The sequence below is a fragment of the Gymnoscopelus braueri genome (assembly GCF_963280865.1).
Source record: "Gymnoscopelus braueri genome assembly, chromosome: 15".
In the NCBI taxonomy this organism is placed as follows: Eukaryota; Metazoa; Chordata; class Actinopteri; order Myctophiformes; family Myctophidae; genus Gymnoscopelus; species Gymnoscopelus braueri.
The window spans coordinates 9988499-10010305 of record NC_137620.1 but is presented as its reverse complement, the minus strand read 5'-3'; the positions used below and the strand labels follow the sequence as shown (position 1 = coordinate 10010305).

At 41.4% G+C, this 21807-nt stretch overlaps 2 protein-coding genes across 2 annotated transcripts; one reads left to right on the top strand and one right to left on the bottom strand.

Annotated features, from left to right (window-relative positions):
- Nucleotides 1-481: 481 nt before the first annotated feature.
- LOC308101344 (uncharacterized protein) lies at nt 482-7950 on the top strand (the record flags this gene model as incomplete). Its single annotated transcript, XM_080450768.1, has 11 exons — nt 482-585; nt 674-968; nt 1070-1355; nt 1598-1809; nt 3478-3582; nt 4004-4209; nt 4425-4589; nt 4737-4978; nt 6471-6486; nt 6959-7199; nt 7786-7950. The coding sequence occupies 11 exons, from the start codon at nt 482-484 to the stop codon at nt 7948-7950; spliced, it is 2037 nt and encodes a 678-aa protein (XP_080306894.1).
- A 2280-nt stretch (nt 7951-10230) lies between these two features.
- Nucleotides 10231-13824, bottom strand: LOC308102447 (uncharacterized protein). Its single transcript, XM_080452170.1, has 3 exons — nt 13691-13824; nt 11861-13455; nt 10231-10501 (listed from the first exon to the last, which is right to left on the bottom strand). Exons 1-3 carry the CDS (start codon nt 13758-13760, stop codon nt 10466-10468), a joined length of 1701 nt encoding a protein of 566 aa, XP_080308296.1. The 5' UTR covers nt 13761-13824; the 3' UTR covers nt 10231-10465.
- Nucleotides 13825-21807: the final 7983 nt, after the last annotated feature.

Here is a 21807-nt window from a genome sequence, read left to right as displayed (position 1 = left end):
TGTGTGTTTTAACCATATGCCATTGTTCATCAAGTATCTTGGTATGAGAGTCTCTTGCATACAAAACAATATTAACATTGTTGGCTCACTCTGTGGTGTCACACATAGATGCGTGGTTAGACAAAAGACTGAAAAATGTCACATCATTCTAACTTGGGCCATTCAGTGTAAATTGCTCTCCTTGCCTTCTATGATCCGGCTAGCAAGTTTACTCTTTTTATGTATATATTTTTTGTGATCATGTATTAGTGTATGTATTCAATTTATTTTATTGTTTACCCCAGTATGTCCTCATTGGATTTGAATGAGCCCATCGACGCAGAGGAGTTCAACAGCCTCCATAATGCTACGTGAGTTGACCTTTGAATTTTTTACAACATAAAGCAGTACCAACAATATCAATTGTTGCATTATTACAAGTACTCTACACATTTTATTCTGCAGCATTGAGTGGGAAGATGATGAGTCCTGGCATTATGGGATGGAAAGTTTGCCATTTTCATCGTCTGAGGAATATCTGACAAGAGACTACGACAGTGAGGAGGATGACAGTGAAGATGATTATCGGCCCCGCTTATATGTTCGGTAGGTTATTATAACCTATATATGCTGATTTCATTGAGATATCATTTTGTTGTGATTATTTCTGAATTTGATCCAATTTTTCCTGCAGTTGTGGTGGTGCTCTAAAAGTCAGCATTGATCATCTTCCACTCATCAGTCTTGATGAGTCTGTCCATGATGGGGGAGCTGACGAAGAAGAATCCATTAACACTCCAGATCCAGAACATGATATCCAGGCCGGGCCTAACATTCTCGAACAACCTGCCTGTATAGCGTACCACATGTCTCTGGGTCAACTAGTGGAACATCTACAGCTACCAGAGCAAGAGTGTAAACACTGTGGAATCAAACAACCGTTTGATGTTGGGATTACATCTAGGGGTACAGCAGCCATCATTGAATGGGTGAGTTTTTGTTTTTAGTGTCCTTTACTGTGCTTTTGAATGCGTTTTCAGTTTGCAGATGTTGTACGTTATTGCATCTAATTATCCTGCATGTTTTCCAGTTTTGTAAACAGGGTCACACTGTGTGGAAGTGGTCGTCCCAGCCGTATCTGAATTATGGAATGCTGGTTGGAGACTTCCTTCTGTCCTGCAATGTCCTCATCTCGGGAAACAACTACGCCAAGGTTACTCTCCTATTGAAGTTCATGAATATGGGCATGGTGAACAAGACCACATTCCACAAGATCCAAGACCTCTACTGTGTTAACACGATCACAGAGTTCTGGAACAGAAAGAGGACTGCGATAATCACTAGACTACAAACCAAAGACAAAGTTGTGGCCCTGGGTGAGTGTCCATATATAGCACAATACACAGTCCAAATGTATGATTGATTATAGACTTATGTTCTCATGACCACTCATTTGAATGTGGGGTTTAACACAAGCTATTTCTGATGAGTACAGATACATTTCAGTTGAATGACATGATCTAATGTTTTTAGAACAAACTAGCTTGGCTGAATGATAATGTAGTTATGAGAGGGCTAACGGTTCTCATTCCTATATTTATGTTTTTGTTTATGCCAGGTGATGGTCGGATGGACAGTCCCGGTTACTGTGCACAGTATTGCAGTTATACCACCATGGATAATGACACAAAAGAAATAATCCATTTGGTCAACATCGACAAGAGAGAAACTGGGCGAAACTCTGTGATTATGGAGAGGGAGGCATTCATCAAAACATTTGACAAGCTCCATGCAGAACTGAAGCTGTCGGAGATCTGCACAGATGCCCATGTACAAATTGGATGTCTTTTTAGTAAGACATATTGTATTGATACATTACACTTCATACTACTGTTTTTGCTATTGGAGCATTATCTCACAATCATAGACCAAATTGACCTGAGTATGACCAGGGGTCTATTCCACGAAACCTGGATTAGGGATAAACCGGGTTTTATCGGCTATCCTGGCTTAAATTATCCAGGAATCGGTTTCACGAAAGCTGAGTTAGCTCGGCAGATTAACTTAGCCAGTAAACCTGGATATGTTTATACATGATCCTGTTTCACAAAAGAAAATTGAAGCAATCCTGCCTTAGTTACCATGGCAATTTAGCTGTGAAGTTAGCCTGGTCCGGACCAGGCTAACAGCCAAGCTTTATTAATCCAGTGCCTTGTTCTTCAAGTTTTGTGAAATAGCTGTTAGTCCAATGACTCCAATCATAAACCAATGAGTTTTTCCACACTTATTCAATTCTTATGCGAAAATCGAAGATCTACAAGCGCGAAATGTTTTTGTCTTATGGCGGCCGGGGGTCCCCGGCCCCCCATGGACCCCCGCCCCCGTGGACCCCTGGACCCCCGTGTACCCCCGGCCCCCTGTGTACCTCCGGACCCCCGTGGACCCCCGCCCCCGTGGACCCCCGGACCCCCGTATACCCCGGACCTCTGTTGGGGGTCAACGGGGGTCCGGGAGTACACGGGGGGCCGGGTACTCCCGGACCCCCGTTGACCCCCGGCCGCCAAAAGGCAAGCTTTTCACTTGTAGATCTTTTAGAAATTAGAAATTAGAAAATTATTCTAAGTGTGTAATTATAATTCCAACATTCACTTAAACTCCTCATGTTTAAGCCTAACTGAATTATATATTTATGGATTTGTATATAAATTAATTGCATATTTTTGGACAACTTGTGCATTTAATTTGTCTGCAATACTTTGCCACGCTTTCTCCCTGGATCTATATTTATTGCGGCTGTGTTTCCTCTCTTGCTTATTATACATTTTACTTCCTTGTATGATTTCATGAGCTGCTGCAGTGCTGCTGTTCAGCCACAGAGAAGAACGCCGCTCTGGTTTTGGGCTCCATGATTGGTCAAGTTCAAGGATTCTGCTATCGACTTTCATGGTCTTTTATAGGAATATGTGAACTCACATTCAGCCTGGTTTAACGATCCTGGCTCGACAAACCTCTCCTTCTCAGCCCGGCTTGACGTTCGTGGAACTGAATAAACCAGGCTGAACAGCGCAGGCTTGTCAAACCTGGATTTGCCTTTCAAACCAGGATAATTTAATTCTGCTTTCGTGGAATAGACCCCAGGTCATATATTCCATGTTTTCATTATGCCAACATTGTTTTTCAGCCAAGGGGCAGTACAAAGACAGTGGAGTTATTCACTCGTTCGACATTTGGCATGGAGCCAAGAACCTTGGAAAGAAGATACACTGATTATAATGTGCATGGATGATGTAACACATGTAATGTATATGAAAAATATAATTTACTTCTCACCCCACCCTACTCATCTACTTCTCACCCTACCTACACCTTTTGTCTCAATTCAAATTTAGATTGCCGTCAGTCAGTTTGACATTTTTAATATCATTTCAAAGGATTTTTATAGAAGTGGTTAAAACGAGTGCCCACAATGAAAACTATTTTCTTCTATTGCATTTTCAGGCTGGTCTGTTAAAGGACTGCTCAATCCTCAATCACTGGAATCAACACATCTGCAATCACTTCTGGTACTGCTGCGAGAAGTCTGATGACTATGACACATTTTTTGTAAGTATTTCGAAACACAAACTATCACATTTTACTGCCTTGAATGAATCACATTGTCCGGAACCCACACAAGCGAGCTGGAAGAGTAAACACATCACTTTGTGCTGTGGTGGCCACCTATCTGCTTATCACCACCGCTCAGTGACGTCATTATGTAGTTTTCGCCTACATAGTTAGATCACAGAATCACTTTTGAAGGTTTGCATGTAAGCACCTTTATTTAAAAAAAAACCTGAACCCTAGGATTCAGATTTTTGAGGGCGCATTAGCCCAAAAAAAGCACATTTACGTCACCTACAAGCTCACAACGGGTCACTACCTGACGTGTTGTGAGCTTGTAGATCGGCAATTTTGCTGTGGTAAGTCTAGAGAGTTGATGTTGTAAAAACAACAGAAATGTTTAATTCTGTGTTTTGTTTAGGATAAGTGGACTGGGGTCTTACACCATGTGCTGGATGAACACACCTGGATCCATAACAACGGTGCCTGTGACCACAAGATGCCCTTGACAGCAACAGATAGAGACAAGCCATGGATGCAGGCCGAATCAACAGCGCATCAGAAACTTGCAGAGATAGTTTTGAACGCACGCTGGCTCAAGTCTATCCACCATTACCTGACTTTCAGGTCAGTAGATCTGTTTTGTTATGTCTGGAGTTACCCAAAAAAAAGGACCATGCTACAAATGCAAAATTGACAATAATGTAGGGTATTTATGGGGATAATTAGTGTGCAACTGCAATGTATTTACATTGGATGTTGCATGGAAATGTGCTCTTATGTCAAATAACATTATTCCCTAATGTCAAATAACATTATTCCTCCTGCATTTCAATGTTTAGGTCAACTGGTGACCTGGAGTCTTTCCACAACCACATGCTGATGTACGCTTCCAAACGCTTTTCATTCTCCCCCCCTGTGTATGGAGCACGGATGCTGCTGGCCGCATTGGACTACAACCATCACGTCCACAGATCACCCAAACTAAAGGCAGATGGAACAGTGAGGTATGTTCTACATGAAGCTATCTCAAGATTTATGCAAGTATTCAATATATGTGCATGCATGTATGAATTATTCTATTATGTTATTCTAAATATTTCTATAATAAATGTTAGCGTTAATTGCAATCACTGTTACTCTTGCTCTATTAGTCATGGCAAAATGTTCAGCAAGAAGACAAAGAGCTACAGAGTGGTGGTGAAGAAGGAGGAGAAGGACTACAGCTACATCCCTGAACTTCTGAACGCTGTCCTGCAGAAAAGGTTGTCCGGATCAGGGATGCCTGCAAGGAGCATCAAAAGACCAGACGATGCCAGGCGCCTTGGAGTTTTGTGTGGTGTACCAGCACCAACCATCGAAGAGTTGTTACAGAGACAAGCCAGCAGAGGAACAGGTGAGTGATACTGTGTGTGTGTGTGTGTGTGTGTGCGTGTGCCCACCAGACTCAACCTTTCAATCTGGTTTCCCACACCTCATGTCCCTCATTGTCTGCACCACACCACAGAACATATCACTGAAACACTGTCACACATCTTGAATGGCTGTTATGCATACAAAGGGATGTACATTGCACGCCATGGTAGAATAGTGGAACTCATAGCAAAGGACATATGAAAATATCATGCACCCTCAGTAAGACTGTACAAACATTCCCGTGTCATTCCATCCATGTTTCATCTCTGTGATAACCCAGACATTTTTGACAGCTAATACACCAGATGTTGTTGTGGTTGATGAAGATTTCAGAAGTGTGTATTAGAGATAGCATGCACCTTTGATCCTAGCCTAGAGAAAGCTTTTATGTCCACGGTCATTAAATACCAACCACTCCTACATACCATCTCAGAGCTGGGCTATAGGTGCAGACTATTTGTTTTTATATTTGGCAGCCTAGAACATAACTACAGACTGGTTGTTAGAGGTTTCAAACAACTGGGGATGGCCAAAAAGTATGGCCAATGATTCTGCTGTCTCTGCTATAATTTGCAGTCATAGAGTATTGAGTGACGTACTTATTGTATCATGAAGACATGCCATGATTTTCCGAATGTAATCTTACTGCACCTTAACATTTGTGTACTTATATGCTCTCATTTGTGTGGACATAAAGGTTGACGTGTGTGTGTGTGTGTGTGTGTGTGTGTGTGTGTGTGTGTGTGTGTGTGTGTGTGTGTGTGTGTGTGTGTGTGTGTGTGTGTGTGTGTGTGTGTGTGTGCATATATGCAGGTCCATCACATATGATTGGAATCTTAGAAAACAAAAAAATTCCCTGTAATATAACTTCTAAAGTGAAATATTGGACTATTGAAAACTTCATATTTTTTCTTCTTGATGATTACAATAACAAACTGTGCCTGACCAGTGATCAACTTCTGGGGCGCTCCACTAGAGTTAGTGTCGAAGTGTCCTTGAGCAAGACGCTGAACCCCTAATTGCTCCCGATGAGCAGGTTGGTGCCTTGCATGGTTTCCTCCGCCATCGGTGTATGAATGTGTGTGTGAATGGGTTAATGGCACAATCAATGTAAAGCGCTTTGGATAAAAGCGCTATATAAACGCACCATTTACCATCCAAGTGACATTCTTCCATTGAACACACCGGTGGATTACACCAGGGACAAAATGACTCGGTTGCCAGAGAAAGACCAGTGACATCCACCATCCAAGTGACATTCTTCCATTGAACACACCGGTGGATTATACCAGGGACAAAATGACTCAGAATTAGCTAGTCTTTTTTTTTCTCTTTGCTCTCAAGGAACTATTTACGGATTAAACCAGGGTCACTCTACTTTATGTGGATTATGCAGTAGACACGCACTGACATTTTGCACCATAATCCCATGTGTAACGCACTGACTTGTGTCTTTTATTGTGCTCCCCCAGACTCCCACCCCTCAAAGCACCTTAACCAACGTCCATAAATATTTCATGCACAGTGTACATTGCTGCTATGCTCATGCACCCTTTGTCATATCTTATCTCAGGTACCAGTGTAAATATGTAGATAACTTGTTTTGGCTTTTTTTGTTCTCTTGTATGATCTCCCTTGCCACTCCCCCCCCCCCCCTTCTTTCTATGGAAATAACATTGAGATGGGAACGATGTACGAAAGCAAATTTCTCCTTTACTTTGTAAACCTGTGATGCCGTGTTCATTTTGACAGGAAATCTTTTAGTTTTAGTCAGTCTTTTGAATCAAATTCCATTTTGTCATATTTTAGTAATCTGAAATGTTAGTTTTAGTCGACTAAATCTACAGTTCATTTAGTTGACTAAAATGTATTTCGCCTGTGCCTTGATGGCGTTGTAATGACTGATTTTACACTTGGACATTTTTACACATGAGTGAATGTCTGCCCTACACCCTAGCAGGGCGAAAGCCTGTGTACTGCCCGTTAGGATCTGGGTATCTGCCTCTAATGACGAGTATGCAACACGATGGCACAACAACTCTATTCCCTGCTCCCAGCACACCATGCTGCCACATAACAAACTGTCTGTAGGCAGCATGGCGGAACTGTCTGTTGCGTGCACCAGGGTGTTGAGCTACAGCATGAGCACGGACATCATTCCAGATACCAACGGCCAGCTGCAAGATCCCTTCCTGAATGATGTACACACCCATGTGAGGCAGCCTGGATGTGCACCATTGCGGCTGCTGACGACAGCAAAGGTTCTCTTCATCTGTGGCCATATCCTGACAATTTCCACAAACACACCATGCTGGTCGTCCAGGTAATGGATGTGGTTGTGGGGCTCCTGCGGTCCGGTTGTTGTTTGCACGCAAAGCCAAAAATATTAGGCCAGGGTCACGGTTTTGGCAGAACAAGAGGTTTTCCAACAGCTCCTCTCTGGATAAATTGTCCAGTGTTGCCTGAAACGACAATTATAAATGGGTCAATACACATAAAACCATTAGAAGTATTATATATATAGTGTATATATATACACAATAGATAAACGCCATACAAACTATTGAAAGTAAAATAATATTTTATGGTATGTTGTAAGTGATCAAGATTGAAGAGTTTATTCTTAGCCAACATCTTTAGAGTAAACTTTGGTTATAATTGCTCAATTACACTTTTTTAGGATAAATAAGAATGAAGAATAGAAAGTAAGATGAATAACAAATATTCAGCAATATTAGACAGCATAATATGATCAATACATACTCTATCTCTTGCAACCCTCTCTAGGTGCAGTTGTTGCACACGCTGGATTTCATCGTCTGGCTGTGGCACAGGCACATTGCGACCTCTTCCACGACCACCCCTCCCTCGTCCATGGCCTCGTACACCTCTGGGTCTCCCCCTCGGCCTCCCCCTCCCCTGCGGGACGCTCCATTCCTCATCTCCGAGTGATCTATGATATAAACAAAACGACAGTTATAGCCCTACAAATTAAGTGGTGTAAAGTAACTAGTAACTAGATACATAGATAGCAGTGGTGTAAAGTCACTCGATACATAGATAGCAGTGGTGTAAAGTTACTATATACATAGATGTGGTGTAAAGTCACTAGATACATAGATAGCAGTGGTGTAAAGTTACTATATGCATAGCTGTGGTGTAAAGTGACTAGAAACATAGATAGCAGTGGTGTAAAGTTACTATATACATAGCTGTGGTGTAAAGTCACTAGATACATAGATAGCAGTGGTGTAAAGTTACTATATGCATAGCTGTGGTGTAAAGTGACTAGAAACATAGATAGCAGTGGTGTAAAGTTATTATATACATAGATAGCAGTGGTGTAAAGTTACTAGATACATTGCTGTGGTGTAAGGTCACTTGATACATAGATAGCAGTGGTGTAAAGTTACTATATACATAGCTGTGGTGTAAAGTCACTAGATACATAGATAGCAGTGGTGTAAAGTTACTATATGCATAGCTGTGGTGTAAAGTGACTAGAAACTAGATACATAGATAGCAGTGGTGTAAAGTCACTCGATACATAGATAGCAGTGGTGTAAAGTTACTATATACATAGATGTGCTGTAAAGTCACTAGATACATAGATAGCAGTGGTGTAAAGTTACTATATGCATAGCTGTGGTGTAAAGTGACTAGAAACATAGATAGCAGTGGTGTAAAGTTACTATATACATAGCTGTGGTGTAAAGTCACTAGATACATAGATAGCAGTGGTGTAAAGTTACTATATGCATAGCTGTGGTGTAAAGTGACTAGAAACATAGATAGCAGTGGTGTAAAGTTACTATATACATAGCTGTGGTGTAAAGTCACTAGATACATAGATAGCAGTGGTGTAAAGTTACTATATGCATAGCTGTGGTGTAAAGTGACTAGAAACATAGATAGCAGTGGTGTAAAGTAACTATATACATAGATAGCAGTGGTGTAAAGTTACTAGATACATTGCTGTGGTGTAAGGTCACTTGATACATAGATAGCAGTGGTGTAAAGTTACTATATACATAGCTGTGGTGTAAGGTCACTAGATACATAGATAGCAGTGGTGTAAAGTTACTATATGCATAGCTGTGGTGTAAAGTGACTAGAAACATAGATAGCAGTGGTGTAAAGTTACTATATACATAGATAGCAGTGGTGTAAAGTTACTATATACATAGCTGTGGTGTAAAGTCACTAGATACATAGATAGCAGTGGTGTAAAGTTACTATATGCATAGCTGTGGTGTAAAGTGACTATAAACATAGATAGCAGTGGTGTAAAGGAACTATATACATAGATAGCAGTGGTGTAAAGTAAGATAGATAGATTGATAGAAGGGCAGGCAGACTCGACGGTAAAAAATAGTTCGAGGCCTCACCGGGGGTCCCCGGGGGTCCCTGGCTCGAGAGGCCTGACCCGACTGGCGGACCCGGCCAGGGTTAAGCCTTTGGAGCCGGGGACCCCCACCTCCGTGCCCAGGGACGGTGGGTTCGAGTCAATTACTTGAGAAGTAGTGAAAGTTGCGTATGCAGACGGCTGTAATGCAGCGTTAATCCGTCAATTAAATGTATTTAATGTATGTCTAAATATGTTTGAAATTATAAAAAGGATTAGATTTAGTGGACTTACTGATTTGAAGATGTAGAACTCGATTGATCCATGCTGGAAGGTTTTATTTGCAATTGTTTGCGCTCTGTGGTCAAAACAGCTGTGCGCGTTCACGTTACACGGAACAACAACAGAAGGACTCGTCTCTATGAAAAGGCTGCGACGGAAGTTAGCCCGGAAGTTAGCCACTTTCTGAAATCGCTTACCCTACCTTTAACATTATTTATATGTTTTTACTATTCAACTAGGTCAGTGGTTTTAAACTTTTTTCATGCCAAGGACCCGTAAATTAATATACATTTGACCCCCATTTGAAAATGTTTTGTGCCAGGGACCCCCAGAAGCAAAGATATCAGTTAATTTTCGCCTCAAAGATATGCAGACTTTTTCAAGGTTTTTCAAAAACAGCAGATCTACAAGCTCATAGCGCGGCACTCGGTGCCGCGCTATGAGCTTGTACATCTGCTATTTTTGAATAGCCAAAGCTAAGTGGTTAAAAATGATTGTGACGCTATGTGAACCAATTTCGCTGGGGACCCCCTGGTACTCCCTCAAGGACAACTGGTGGTCCCCGGACCACCGGTTGAAAACCACTAAACTAGGTTAATTCTCAACCTCTAAACTCGTAAATACAACACACTCTCACTCCCAAACGTCAAACGGTTGACTGTAAGGGGGGGGTACCCTATGAGTTCGTCCCTATAACATAACTCGAACGGCGCTGAGATGGCTGGAGCGGACTTCGCAGCGCTCGGCACAGCGACTCTGCGGGGCCTCTCGTGGCTCAAGTCCGCTTTAGACGCCGCGCCTTATCCTCCTGGATGTCCAGAGGACCCTGGTAGTTGGACATCAATCATCAGATGACTCAGAGCTGCTTAACGGAGCCTGTGAGAGAGGTGAACACATTGGATGGCAAAGTAAGACAGGACATGTTGACATGCATGAAACTCACACTGGGTAGAACATTGAGTAGAAAATTAAACGTTCGAAGTCATTTCTAATAAGCAAACAATACAATACTGTAGAAGCCATTTTGTTTGTTTGTACTTAAAACCCAGAGCATCAAGAGGAGCACTGTTATTATTAGAGCAGAGGTGCAGCTATGTACACTTTAAGGTTGCATATGGGGCATTAGGATCCTGGGTTTTCTGATCTTAATACATTCTTAATCAGGAAAAACTGTTTGTTATGCATTTTACTCTTGGTTGTGTAATGATAGGACTGAGTCTAAATCTGTCATATTTTCTGCTCTACTACATCAGCGCGTGTGTGTGCGCGCGCACGCGCGTGCGCTTAAAACTATACTGTGTTTAATGCAGTACAGTGATACATTTGCCTCAACCTCAACATTAGAGGTGTATATCTTCATTGGTCTCACGATTCAATTTGATTTTGAAGTTAGCGATTCGATTCTAAGATGCATCTCAATGTTCTATATTTGTCTATACCGCTAATGGCTCAGTTAATACAAGCAGTCTCATCATTAACTTCTTGTTTGTTTATAAAGTGCTGTAACAAGTGTTTATAATCACTCGGGTTCAAACATAAATGTCTTAAGATTAAATTAAATATTGTAAACAGAAGTAAGTAAATGGTTAAGACCTAGCCAACCTATTGATATAATGCTCAGTCTTCAATAACAAACAAATCCTTCTTCAGTGAATTAAAATTTCCTTTAAATGGATAATGGATGTGCGCCTCTTTTGATCCTCAATCTACATGTACTTAAAAGAAAAAGAAAACAAGTTTTCCACAGCTGTGAGAGAAGGGCACTGTGGGATAGCTGTATGGACCTACCAGCTTGTGATGTATTGTGAGTGTGTAGAACACACTGTAGAGTGTGACAGCAGACATAATTACAGCTGGTTGAATTCTCTGCTTTGAAAACACTGGCCTTTATGAATAATGACTATCACCCACTCAGTCACAGCGTCACAGACAGTTGAATGAAACGTTCTGTCAGAGGAACTTAATAAACAATACATGTATGTAATATGCGTATGTATGTAGGCTATAATACATTACATCATGTCACTGCATCGATGCAGAATTGTGCACAGCTGCATTGCAATGCATCTTATAATCAATTATTTTCCACAACTCTACTCAACATCCAGGCCAGTTAGCTGGCCAGGCAAGGTAAAAAACAAGTTAACACTGATCCTTGGTTCTTCTAGAGAGTCTATAGTGGAACTATTAGCAGCTCTGTGAGAGAAAGAAATAGACAGTGAGAATGAAACTTACTGAGGTCCTGGTGGTCTTCATGTTCCTCCTGTTTAACAGAGATGGTCCTGGATGGGTCACAGCAGTAAGCTCTCCAGTATGGATGCACCGATGTTTTTGTAAGTGTCCATGCTGAGTAAAACACTTCCCACACATTTCACAGTTGAATGGCTTCTCACCAGTGTGAGTTAACTTGTGTTGTACAAGCTTAGATGATACAGTAAAACCTTTCCCACACTGGTCACAGCTGAATGACCTCACTCCTGTGTGATTTATCTTGTGTTGTACGAGGTGAGATGATTTACTAAACCTTTTCCTACACTGGTCACAGCAGTAGGGTTTCTCTCCGGTGTGAATTCTATGGTGTACTTTGAGACTAGAAGATGTACTGAACTTTTTACCACACTGGACACAGCTGTAAGGCTTCTCTCCGGTGTGTATCCGTTGGTGTATTTTGAGATCCTGTTTTAGAGTAAACCTTTTCCCACACTGGTCACAGCTGTAAGGCTTCTCTCCTGTGTGAATCATTTGGTGATTTTTGAGAGAAGACAATGTACTGAACCTTTTCCCACACTGGTCACAGCTGTAAGGCTTCTCTCCTGTGTGAATCATTTGGTGTCTTTTAAGATTAACCCTTTGAGTGAACCTTTTACCACACTGGGCACAGCTGTAAGGTTTTGCTCCGGTGTGAATTACCTGGTGTACTTTGAGACAAGATGATGTAGAGAACATTTTCCCACACTGGTCACAGGAGTAAGGCTTCTGTCGACTGTGAGATCTCTGGTGACTTTTGAGATCAGACAATGTTCTGAACATTTTAGAACATGTGTCACAGCAGTAAGGCTTCTCTCCAGTGTGAATTCTCTGGTGTTCTTTGAGACAACGCTTGTCGTCAAACCTTTTCCCACACTGGTCACAGCAGTAACGTTTCTCTCCAGTGTGAATTCTCTTGTGTGTCACGAGGTGAGGCGTTTGTCTGAAGCTTTTACCACATTGGTCACAGGAGTAAGGCTTCTCTCCAGTGTGTATTCTGAGAATACGCATTTCAGTAAACTTTTCCCAGCATTGGCCGCAGCTGTAAGGTTTCTCTCCGGTGTGTATTCGCTGGTGTAATTTGAGATGTTCCAGTCTAGTGTAGCTTTTCCCACACTGGTCACAGCAGTAAGGCTTCTCTCCAGTGTGAATTATCTGGTGTTTTTTTAGAGTATCCATTCTACTGAACTTTTCCCCACAGTGGTCACAACAATAAGGTTTCTCTCCACTATGGATAATCTCATGACTTTTTAAGTGTCCAGACTGAGCAAAACACTTCCCACATATTTCACAGCTGAATGGCTTCTCTCCAGTGTGAATCTTCTGGTGTAATATGAGGCTAGATTTTAGACTGAAGATTTTGCCACATTGTTCACAGTGAGGCTTCTCTCCGGTGTGAATTTGCTGGTGTACTTTTAGATGATGAACTGAGGTGAAGCTTTGTCCACATTGTTCACAGTGAGGCTTCTCTCCGGTGTGAATTTGCTGGTGTACTTTTAGATGATAAACTGAGGTGAAGCTTTGTTCACATTGGTCACAGCACCACCGTCTTTGTTTAACTGAGGACAGGGCAGGACAGGTATCTGAGATAGAAAACACAGACATCATAAGAGCCAGCTTCATGCATTAATCAGCATCTAAGTGCAACGCTTATATTACAAGAAAGGTCCGTTTTACATGTGCATACATCTTTGACGAAATTAGAATTTTGTACTAGAGAGAAATAACATAATCATCAACATTAATCTCCACTGTTACATTAGATGTGAAAGATGATAGTAAACAGAATAAGCAAAGAAACATAAACATGAAACTTACCGAGGTCCTGGTGGTCTCCTTGTTCCTTCTGTTTATTGGAAACAGATCTGGCTGTGTCTGGAGAGTTCATCTTCACCTGCAGTCTGGACTCCAAAGACTGGTCTGAAATTTAAATACCATTAATTCAGGATATATATAAGTCAACTTCAACAATAACATACATTAATGGATGAATAGCATACATTAATGGATGAATAGACTTGGCCAAGACTTGGCCTATAACTGTATTGATTCATTACTTGTTTAATCATCATGCACTGTACAGAGCAAGTGCACTAATCCCACTTGATTTAAACATACATTGTGTGCAACTGGAATACTTGTGGAGTTGTTGTAAAAGGCCATGGGTCACCAACATCAGTATCTACTGGGAAGCATGAAGGTTCACAGCACATCCCACGACAATCCAGCCAGCAGTTTTCAAGATGTCTTGTTTTGATATCAAAGTGTTTGACAGACCAAAATTGCCATTCTTAGAGCCTCTGGCTTATAAACAGCTGGCCTAACCTCAATTGATTGATTGAAAACTTTATTAGTCAAAAACAGAGGTACAGTAAACCATTTAGGCTAAAAGTCCTGAGGACTTGTTTCCACCGTGGTCCTATGTATTCAATTCATCAACAGAGCATATTAAAGGTTCGATGACATTCATTTTCACTTCTTTTTATTTTTAATGTTTTTTGGGGGGTTTTATGACCTCAATTACACCCAAAAAATCTGAACTTTGAACATTCAGTGGATTTTCTGTGGTCTGGGGTTTTCTGAATAATTAGGCTGAAAAGTAATCTGAGCTTGGCCCTTCGGCAGTGAGGTCACAGTCGATTAATCCCGCCCACTCTCCTCCTCGCCCCTCCCCTCCCCTATCCTTTCCTTTGGGGGGGGGGGGGGCGGAGCCTGATTGACAGGCAAAATCCCTCACCAGCGACACCCGCAGGCAAAGATTTATTTTTTCATTGCAGTTGAAAAGGCTTTAGAAATGTGAGACAAAAACACCTACAGTGAATCACTGGAGTGGAATTTTCAGTAAAAACGTTTTGTACACGTTTGAAGGACCAGGACAAAGACTCTGAATGTGGTGTAAACATGAATGTCATGATACCTTTAACACATCAATACAGTACATGTCATCAACAAATAGCTATATTTACAGAGGAGAAAAGGGAAACACGGTGGCGTGTATGAATAAATGTCCCCAAACAACGATGCCCATTGGGAACTATGCCCCTCGGCTATGCAGTACTCGTTGTACCCATTATCAGAGTACAGACTGCAGCATCCATTATCATTGTACTTACATAGGGCAGTCTATAACAGCAGTACTGTGACATCATATTGAGCAATCCTACGGACGTACCAAAGTACGTCCAGGGTTGGTCAGCACACGATCACTCCATTTGCCTCCAAACTTGCCACAGACTATTGATCAGTGCTCTGGCTAATACCTAGGCTTTCCCCAGCCTAGGTCCCCAGCCTAGGTTCCCCATCTTAAATGTACTTACATTGTACAGTTAATATAAAACTACATTGCACATTTTAGCAACAGCACCCCACCCTACTGCGCATCTCCATATATGGCCATATCAGTTGGATCACTGGTGCAAAGTAGCTGTGATGAAGCTGATTGGGGCTAGATGTGAGTGCCGCGAAGCGGCCCAAACCTCTAGTCCTATATTGATTGATTGATTGATTGAAAATTTTATTAGGCAAAAGAATGTAAAACAACACAGTTACATTTATAATGCTTTTGTCTAAAAGGTCCGGCCAAAAAAGTCCTTGCGGACTTGTTTCCGTTGGGGTCCTTGAGTTAATTTCATAGACATAATGATATTATATTAAAATTGGCTACTGGGAGGACCGGACCACGGCCACATCACTCTGACTCAGAGTGACCATAAACAAACCCAATACACCCAAATATAGGCAGGACCACGGCCATGTCACTCTGAGTCAGATATAACCATAAACAAACCCGATATGCCCATAAATAGGCAGGACCACGGGCACGTCACTCTCACTCAGACATAACCATAAACAAACCCGATACACCCAAATATAGGCAGGACCACTGCCATGTCACTCTGACTCAGACATAACCATAGGCAAACCCAATACACCCAAATATAGGCAGGGCCACGTCAATCTGACTCAGACGTAATCATAAACAAACCCGATACGGCCATATATAGGCATATGGAAATCCGGTATTCTGGAGCTAGAGTTCAGACCACTATACCAGCATATACGGTCATGTGCATATATGAGACCGACCGACTTCAAACTCGGCGCACATTGGCCAGGTACTCGAGGGAGTGCGGTGCCCTCCGCCGAGTCGTTCGAAAACACGGTAGTCCAGAACCACCAATCCGACTGATATGTCCATATATGGGCACAAATGGATATCCAGTTATCCAGAACTGCCGATCCAACCAATAAGCCCAAATATGGGCATGCCAATAAATAGGTTATGGGCATATACTAATGACATCAGGTATTTCCATATATGGGAACAAAAGGGACACAGACAGACGGGTACAACGGGTATTCTGACAAAGTGACACTGTGACTCAGACATATTGGTTGGATTGGCGATGCAACGTAGGTGTGCGGGCCGGGCCGTGTAGCGACCCCGAACTCTAGATGAGTGGACGGAATAGCGTCCCGAACCTCTAGTATAGTAAAACAGTACATACCTCTGTGTAACTTGATCACTGGTTTCAACATGGTGGTCTGCATCACTGCTACAACTCTGTTCTTCCCACTCTGATGGAAGACTTTAGGATGGATGTTCTTAGAGCTGGTTGTCAAAAGTTTTTTTTAAATGCTCTGGATTGAAAGAAAGAAAGAAAGAAAGAAAGAAAGAAAGAAAGAAAGAAAGAAAGAAAATGGGAATAAATAAATAATTAGCCCCAATCATTCCAATGTTATTCCAATCAGGCAGTAAAGCCCTTGATTGATTGATTGATTGATTGATTGATTGATGTTTTTATTGACAGAAACTCATATACATGACCTCGATATTGTTAATCAAAAACACAAGTTTTATACATACATACATACATACATACATACATACATACATACATACATACATACATACATACATACATACATACATACATACAAACATACATTCATACAGCCAATCAAAATGGAATATGACAAATCTGAAATACCTGTTTTGTTTAATGACTATAGAGATACTGTGTACCGATTTGTGTGATGTTTGGACAAAATCAGACAGAAATATAAAAAAAAATGTTTTGCAAAAATCAACCTCCCGGTTGTGCTATTACAGGCTGATTGGACCAGTGCGCTCAGTGCCTTTTATCCGAACACACCCTATTATGCTTATAATGAACATAGTAAAACAATACATACCTGTTAGACAATATGTTTACAGTGAACATAGTAAAACAGTACATACCTGTTAGACAAAATGTACGACAAATGGATAAGAGAAGAAGGAAAAGGGTGAGAGGGGGTAACTCTGATGGTCGCTTTGTTCTGTCTGCCTTATAGGGAATTTAAAGTGAGTGTCTGCCTACATGCACCTCAGTGAATTCTGTGTGTCGGGTGTGTGCGTTCTGAGTTGTATGGTCCAATAGAGATAGCCTGGGACCAGACGAATCTGCGAGTGCAAAAAAATTATTGCACTCTGCGATTTGGGTCTGGCACCGCTCCATAGAGAATCCATTTCCTGCTCCAGAAGACGTGGGTAACCAATCAGGACCCAGTATTAAAATATGGGAGACTGTGATTGGTAGTTGGTTGTAGGTCTAACCAATTGCGTACAGAGCCATTGTTTTGATCCCGCCCCCTTGGAAAAAAAAAAGTCCTCATAGAGGCACCAGACTCATATCCACGCAGTGATATAGTCTGGCTACGCGAGGCTACAATAGAGAGGCCTGGATCTTGTTTGTTCTGAATGTTCAAGGTTACCAGCGTGCCAAATGCAAGGTTCCCGTGCATGAGAGTACATGTATGTGCGTGTATGTGTGAGACGATGTGTGTGTGTGTGTGTGTGTGTGTGTGTGTGTGTGTGTGTGTGTGTGTGTGTGTGTGTGTGTGTGTGTGTGTGTGTGTGTGTGTATGTGTGTGTGTGTGTGCTGTGTGCGTGTGCGGGGAGGTTCGTGTAGGATGAGAAAAAATGCAGTTGTGAACTGGTCATCTGACATGAACTGGCTATAGATGCTCTGTGTGTGTTCACTGGTGATAATAATACGGGGTCGAACATGAGTTTGTTTGTCCTGTGTGCTTATGGTTATCTGCATGGACAGTACTTTGTCATGTGCGCTTATGGTTAACCGCATGCACTTGGCCTGTGTGTGCTTCTAACTTGAACCTGTGATGATGAAGATACGGCGATGTATAATGGCGATATATAAGGTGTGTGTATGCTACAGATATACTACAAAAGAAAATAGAAAAAAGGGATTACATTACAGGAATAAGAATAACGAAATCGGCCCAATCATTCCGACGTGTGTGTGTAAATTTATGTTACATTACTTGAAGACATCGCATGTCGAAAATAGCAGACCTACAAACTCACAACGTGTCGCATTCGCGATGCACTGTGAGCTTGTAGGTCTGCTGTTTTCGGAGCACAACGCTGTCATGCAACCAAGTATTAATCAGGCTGTACAATACAAGAGTGCATGCTTTCATTCCCCTTGTAAGGGCAATTTGATGTGACCAGACCGTGCACGCTCTCTCTCTCACCTCGCAGAAGTGGGTCTGTTCTAAACTAGCCATGGCTACCGCCAAACGTCGATTTCGGATCTCGCTGTCTCTCCTGTTTTATACTTTTCACTCCGTGACATGCTGACAATCCAAGGCCAGAATGTTGTGGTTCTGCCTGAAACCGGGCCTGGTTCACGGATGGGTGGACATGCAGGTTTGTTTAAGTTAGGAGAGAGGTGTCCCCGCGGACCAGTGGTGGAAGAAGTACTTAAGTAAAAGTTGCAATACCACAATGTAGAAGTACTCTGTTACAAGTAAAAGTCCTGTTTTAAAATTTGACTTGACTAAAAGTGGCTTGTAGATCTGCTGAATAGCGGAAGTATAACATTTGTATTAAGTGATTCATGTATGTTTCACATTATTAATCTATCTGCAAAGTAACAAAGTATCAAAGTATCGAAAAGTGGATCGACGCAAGTAAAGTAAAAGTACCTCAAAAATGAACCCAAATACAGTACTTGGTTACTTTCCACCGTTGCCTATATCATGGATGGGTGGCGATGGAGGTTTGTTAAAGTTAGAACAGAGGGGTGTCCAGCGTTCACCCTACCGTGGGCTGTGTTTATTTGGAAACCTCCCCATGTCAATCACTGCTGGCTCTCAGAGGAGACACAAGAGTCCTTGTTCACCAGGAAGAAAAAAAAACACACACACACACACACACACACACACACACACACACACACACACACACACACACACACACACACACACACACACACACACACACATAATTCACCATTTGGGGTTTGGGGCGGGTGGAAATGGTCCCTTTAAGGGAGAGTTACTGCGTGGCTGGGATCAGTGTTGCCATGTCCGCTTATTATAAGCAACTCTGGTAGTTGCGGGTTGCATTTTTTGGGTTTGTTTCCAAAAGCCAGTCCACACCAATGCAACTCCTTGCAAATCCTTGCAACAAAACCGTTGTAAGACCAGTCCACAGCAATGCAACTCCTTGCAATTGCCATTTTGGGGATAATGGTTGCAATTGGTGTGGACTGGCCTTTAAGTTAGTTACTTATTTGGGCTTGCTTCCTAATGTTGTTTAAACCAGTGTTTCTCAAATATGTTCATGTCAAGGACCCCCCAAATTAATATGTATTTATTTATATATGTACCCCCCCATATTAATATATTTTGTACCAGGGACCCCCCCATACAAGATTTATGCTGTTAAAATGTTTCAGAAATATTACAAACATTTCACTTTTTCTTTCCAGATCTTTTGATAATAGCAGATCTACAAGCTCACAATGCAAAGCCTTTGAGCTTGTAGATCGGATATTTTCAAATAGGCAACACTGGCTGAGATGATGTAATTTTTCTGCCTCTTGGCAGTTCAATCCAGCAGTGTGAAAATGGTGTTTGTGCCGTCAACGAGAAAAGTTGAAATCTTCTTACAATTCCTATAGCACCTATTAATACTAAATGTGTACAGTAACATAATAAAACAGTACATACCTATTAGACTAAATGTTTACAGTGAACATAATAAAACAGTACAAACCAAGGACCACCAGTGGTCCTTGAGGGGGTTCCAGGTGGTCCCCAGCTAAATGATGGAGAGTTGGTAACCAAATGGACCCTTATAGATCTTTAACTCTTGAGAGTGTAAAATGAAACCAAATGGACCCTTACGGGTCTGTAGAACTTTCCAGTACACTTCCAAGTATTATCATTATAATTATTACAATTGTTGTATGTATATTACCTGCTTATGTAGGGTTCTAGCGCCATCCAGTGGATGTTAGTATTGAGCGTAGGACTGCAGTGATTTCTGGGGAAATGTGACGTCACTTCCGGTTTCACAGAGTTTATTTTATTCACTTTCTTTATTTAGGCGGATTAGCGTGTGTATCTGCATGAGGAAAGTGTTGTCCAAGTGACTGAGTGATTTATATTAAACATAAATATGAAGTCCAAACCCATTTGTCATAAGAACCATTTTCGTATACAAACATAATGTTATAATGTTGATGTCTTATCCCCAGAAGAGACACACTGGAGCCTAATTACAATATATTCCCATAGCTCCAGGGGGAGGCGAGAGCCACTCCCAAGAGCATTTGGCACGCTGGTAAGATAAATAAGATAACAATACTAATTTAAATATAATCCAGTTCCCATGGTGGAAACCTTTTGAAGTAGAAGAGACCGGCTGTTTTAAATGATAAAATCAAGTCTTTGAGTGAAGTACAAACATAGTTACTTTAGAAGAGGAAGCTTGTCTGGATCTGCTGTCTATGGAGCAGTTTGGAGCACAAAATGCTTTTTTTGTGATGAATCCATTTGGCTTCACTTTAGCAACAAGTTCAATAGCTCACTGTTTAAAGACACTCTCTACACATGATCCAAAGGTCCTGGGTTCAAATCCTACAAATAGCTGATCTACATCTTGAAGAATCTTACAATGTCTTAATACTTTTGAAAGTTATAAACACAAATCTTTCTTATGGGGCCTTGTGAGTATGTGTACCTGTACTACCTTTTTTTGTATTATTAACTTGTGACATTCACTCCATTACATTTGAAAGACACATATTGCATCCACTACATTTATAGGAAGGGGGGAAAACAATACATTATGAATTACGAATGTTCCACACCCTATTTCACATATAATGAACATAGTAAATCTAATATAGTAGTGAAAATAGCTTATCTACAAGCTCACAACATGTCACATTTAGACGTGCTGTGAGCTTGTAGATAAGCTATTTTGACATTTGTTTTTTTCTGGCATTTTTTTCCTATGAAAAGATTTGAGTCATTCCTAACTGGTTTGAAATTAGATTTGTACACTGAAACTTGATTCATACTTTGTCATAAAACGGTGTCACTTGTCGAAAATAACAGATTTTTTAATAGTATCATGGTCAGTTTCATTGTCAGTATTATTTCAGTATGATGTCAGTATCACAGTAAAAAAAAAGGCTTTGATGTGAGGTGGGAGTGGGTTCCAAAGGGCGTGAAAGTTTGCACACACACTCCCAGGAGGCCAAGGAAGAACCTGCGCCACCAATGTTTAAAATCGGCCCAACAGTCGTGATTCCCAGTAGCAGAATTTTCAATGAAGGCTAGTCCAGCCTGCCAGCTTGACCAGCAGATTCCAGCTGGGTGTTCAGCTGGAAGCTTGTCCAGCCTGGTAAACCAACTAAACTTGAAAGAATGTGAGCACACAAACAAACACATACAGCATAAGCCTACATGGCTCAGAAGAGTTCAATGGCAGCAGAAGAATGCCAACACTCAAGGAAATGTCATTCAGATTTTTATTTTATTTAGAATGGCTCGGGTAACTTATGAGTTGCCCGTGCCATTCTAAATATTACCTAAAAGACATTTCCGTGAGACAGACATTTTGCTATCATTAA